This window comes from Pongo abelii, chromosome 10 (assembly GCF_028885655.2).
Source record: "Pongo abelii isolate AG06213 chromosome 10, NHGRI_mPonAbe1-v2.0_pri, whole genome shotgun sequence".
NCBI lineage: Eukaryota > Metazoa > Chordata > Mammalia > Primates > Hominidae > Pongo > Pongo abelii.
Window position 1 is genome coordinate 120,743,030 of NC_071995.2, and position 4,084 is coordinate 120,747,113.

The 4,084-nt window shown below is 50.7% G+C and overlaps 1 protein-coding gene across 2 annotated transcripts in view; it reads right to left on the reverse strand.

Moving 5' to 3' along the window:
• Positions 1 to 4,084, reverse strand: part of HPD (4-hydroxyphenylpyruvate dioxygenase) — a 49,346-nt gene that overhangs the window by 11,782 nt on the left and 33,480 nt on the right. For both annotated transcript variants that reach the window (XM_054528339.1, XM_054528341.1), the window contains one exon: positions 2,626 to 2,715. In XM_054528339.1, the coding sequence (XP_054384314.1) occupies positions 2,626 to 2,715 (90 nt within the window). The remainder of the gene's footprint in view (positions 1 to 2,625; positions 2,716 to 4,084) is intronic.

The window sequence follows — 4,084 nt, forward strand, 5'->3', positions numbered from 1 at the left end:
AGGCTGAAGTGCAGTGGTGTGATAACAGCTCACTGCAGCCTCCACCTCCTGGACTCAAGCAATCCTCCCACCTCAGCCTCCCATGTAGGTGGGACCACAGGCATGCTCCATCATGCCTGGCCAATTTTTAATTTTTTAATAGAGATGGGGTCTCACTTTGTTGCGCAGGCTGGTCTCAAATTCCCGGGCTCAAGCAGTCCTCTTGTCTTGGCCTCCCATATTGCTGAGATTACAACAGGTGTGAGCCACTGCACCTGGCCTATTTATTTTTTATTTGTATTTTTAATTTTTGTAGAGATGGGGTCTCCCTATCTTGCCCATGCTGGTCTCGAACTCCTGGCCTCAAGTGATCCTCCTGCCTCAGCCTCCCAAACTGCTGGGATTATAGGTGTGAGCCACTGTGCCCAGCCCTTTATGTTGAATTTAATCTCGAGGAGGTAAGAGCTATGATTGTCTCTGTATTACAGTAACACAGGTGCTAAACAGAATTGGTCATCTTTGCTGAGTGTCTAATGTGCCAGGCACTGTTCTAAGTGCTATACACAAATGACCTCATTGGATCCTTTTTCTTTTTTTTTTTTTTTTGAGATGGAGTCTTGTTCTGTTGCCCAGGCTGGAGTGCAGAGGCGCAATCTTGGCTCACTGCAACCTCTGTCTCCTGGGTTCAAGCGATTCTCCCACCTCAGCCTCCCAGGTAGCTGGGACTACAGGTACACACCACCGTGCCTGGCTAATTTTTGTATTTTTTTTTAGTAGAGGTGGGATTTCACCATGTTGGCCAGGCTAACTTCTGACCTCAAGTGATTCGCCTGCCTCAGCCTCCTACAGTGCTGGGATTATGGGCGTGAGCCACTGCGCCCAGCTCTCATTGGATCCTTACGATGACCCTGTGAGGAGTCACAGTTGAAGATACTGAGGCTTGCAGCCATAAAAAGGAATGAGATTATGTCCTTTACAGGGACATGGATGGAGCTGGAAGCTGTTATCCTCAGCAAACTAACGCAGGAACAGAAAACCAAACACTGCATGTTCTCACTTAGAAGTGAGAGCTAAATGATGAGAAAACGTGGACACATCATGGGGAACAACAGACACTAGGGCCTGTCAGATGGGGGAGGTCGGGGAGGGAGCGCACCAAGAAGAGTAGCTAACAGATGCTGGGCTTAATACCTAGGTGATGGGATGATCTGTGTAGCAAACCACACATTTACCTATGTAACAAACTTGAACATCCAGCACATGTACCCCAGAACCTATAATAAAAGTTGAAGAGGCTGGGCACAGTGGCTCACACCTATAATCCCAGCACTTTGGGAGGCTGAGGCAGGCGGATCACAAAGTCAGGAGATCAAGACCATCCTGGCTAACACAGTGAAACCTCTACTAAAAATACAAAAATTTAGCCGGGCCTGGTGGCGGGCGCCTGTAGTCCCAGCTACTGGGGAGGCTGAGGCAGGAGAATGGCGTGAACCTGGAAGGCGGTGCTTGCAGTGAGCTGAGATCGTGCCACTGCACTCCAGCCTGGGCGACAGAGCGAGACTCCGTCTCAAAAAAAAAAAAAGAAAAAAAAAAGTTGAAGAAAACAGCCTGGCACGGTGGCTCATGCCTGTAATCCCAGCACTTTGGGAGGCTGAGGCGGGGGGATCACTTGAGGTCAGGAGTTCAAGACCAGCCTGGCCAACATGGCGAAACCCTGTCTCTACTAAAAACACAAAAATTAGCCGGGTGTGGGGGCTGATGCCTATAATCCCTGGGAAGCTGAGACAGGAGAATCACTTGAGCCCGGGAGGCGGAGGTTGCAGTGAGCTGAGATCGTGCGACTGCACTCCAGCCTGGGCGACAGAGAGACTCCGTCTGAAAAAAGAAAAGAAAAAAGAAAAAAAAAAAGGCTGGGCGCAGTGGCCCACGCCTGTAATCCCAGCACTTTGGGAGGCTGAGGTGGCGGATCACCAGGTCAGGAGATCGAGACCATCCTAGCTAACACGGTGAAAACCCATCTCTACTAAAAATACAAAAAAGAAAAAATTAGCCAGGCATGGTGGCATGCACCTGTGGTCCCAGCTACTCGGGAGGCTGAGGCAGGAGAGTCGCTTGAACCTGGGAGGCGGAGGTTGCAGAGAGCCATGATCACACCACTATACTCCAGCCTGGGCGACAGAGCAAGACTCCGTCTTTTTAAAAAAAAAATTTTTGAGGAAAACAAAAAAAGATACTGCTGAGGCACAGGAAAGTTAAGCACATGTCCCAGATCACATAGGCGTTCCAGTTCCAGTCTTTGCTCATTTAAACAGAGTCATGGAGAGGTACAGTAATATGCCCAAAGTCACACAGCTTCATGTAGGAACTGATGTCCCCAGACCCCATCCTTCTCCCTTCTTCAGAGCCCCTGCCTTCACCCCCTTGCTGTCATCCTCCCACCCTGGGAGAAAGGGAAGCCTGGGAGGAGTGGCTGGTGGCTCCTGCAGCCCCCGTACACTGGCCAGGCATTACGGGGGACAGACTTGAGGGACAATGTCTGTGCTCCAAGGCCCATGGGTGGGATGGTTTGATGGAGTCAGCTGCGGGGCTCCTGGCATCTCAGTGGTGCCGACAGCAGGAGGGGTGGGGGCACCAAAGGGAACTCACCGTCTGCAGCACAGCAAACTTCACCTTCCCAAACTTGTCTTGCTCTACCCAGGGCTCCCGCACGATTTTGGCGCCCCGTTCCCGTGCTTTCTGCAGAGAAGATGGGATCGGGGAATTGGTGAGGGCTGGAGCCTTCCAGAACCCTCGCCTGCTGCTCCTGCCAGGTGGCCTCTGCGTGGTCCTGCAGGCCCCTCCAGTTTCTCCAGCCCCAGGTAGGAACCCCAGCCAGCTTCAGCGATTACCCCCAATACTCATGCTCATTTGGCAAATAGGGAAACTGAGGCCCAGGCCCAGAGTTGGGGCTATGGGAGACAAACTAGGTAGGGATGGGTGTCTGTCCTGCCTCTGCTAACTCCCCCTGTGATCAGTCCCCTTCTCTAGTCCTCAATTTCACCATCTGTAAAAAGAATGGTTGGATGAGAATAATAATAAGATTTCATGCATTTATTTAGCAAAACTGGACTGCATGACAGTGCTTATATCATGCACCAGGCTCTGTTCTAGATTCTAACCTCGTTCATCCTCACAGCAACATATGCAAAAGTACTATTATCATCTCCATTCTCTAGGTGAGGACGTTGAAGCACAGAGACATTAAGTCACTTGCCTGAAGTCACGCAGCTTAGATTCAGACCTGGAGAGCTTGGCTCTGGAACGCACACTCTGAATCTCTAGGCTGCCTGTTGGGTACAGTGTTTGGTTTAGAGTTGTGCTCAAGAAACGGTAATTCTGAGGCCAGGCAAAATGGCTCATGCCTGTAATCCCAGCACTTGAGGAGGTCGAGGTGGACGGATCACTTGAGGTCAGGAGTTCAAGACCAGCCTGGCCAATATGGCAAAACTCCATCTCTACTAAAAATACAAAAATTAGCTGGGCATGGTGGCAGGCGCCTGTAATCCCAGCTACTCGGGAGGCTGAGGCAGGAGAATCGCTTGAACCCAGGAGGTGGAGTTTGCAGTGAGCCAAGATTGCGCCACTGCTCTCCAGCCTGGGCGACAGAGCAAGACTCTGACACACACACAAAAAAAAAGAAAAAGAAAATGAAAAAAGAAAAAAAAGGAAATGACTAGCCTGACCAACAAGGAGAAATCCTGTCTCTACTAAAAATACAAAATTAGCTGGGCGTGGTGGCGCATGCCTGTAATCCCAGCTGCTTAGGAGGCTGAGGCAGGAAAATTGCTTGAATCCAGGAGGCGGAGGTTGCGGTGAGCCGAGATCGTGCCATTGCACTCCAGCCTGGGCAACATGAGCAAAACTCCGTCTCACAAAAAAAAAAAAAAAAAAAAGGAAATGGTAATTCTAATTTCCTCCTTTGACAACCCAGCTGTGGTTAGCCCCATCTGGCAGCTGTGGAAACTGAGGCTCAGTGAGAGAGAGGACACGGGGGAGGATGGGGCACCCCCGGAGCCCAGGTGTGTGTCACACCAGCCTCTGGGCTTGTCACTGTGATGCAGCATCT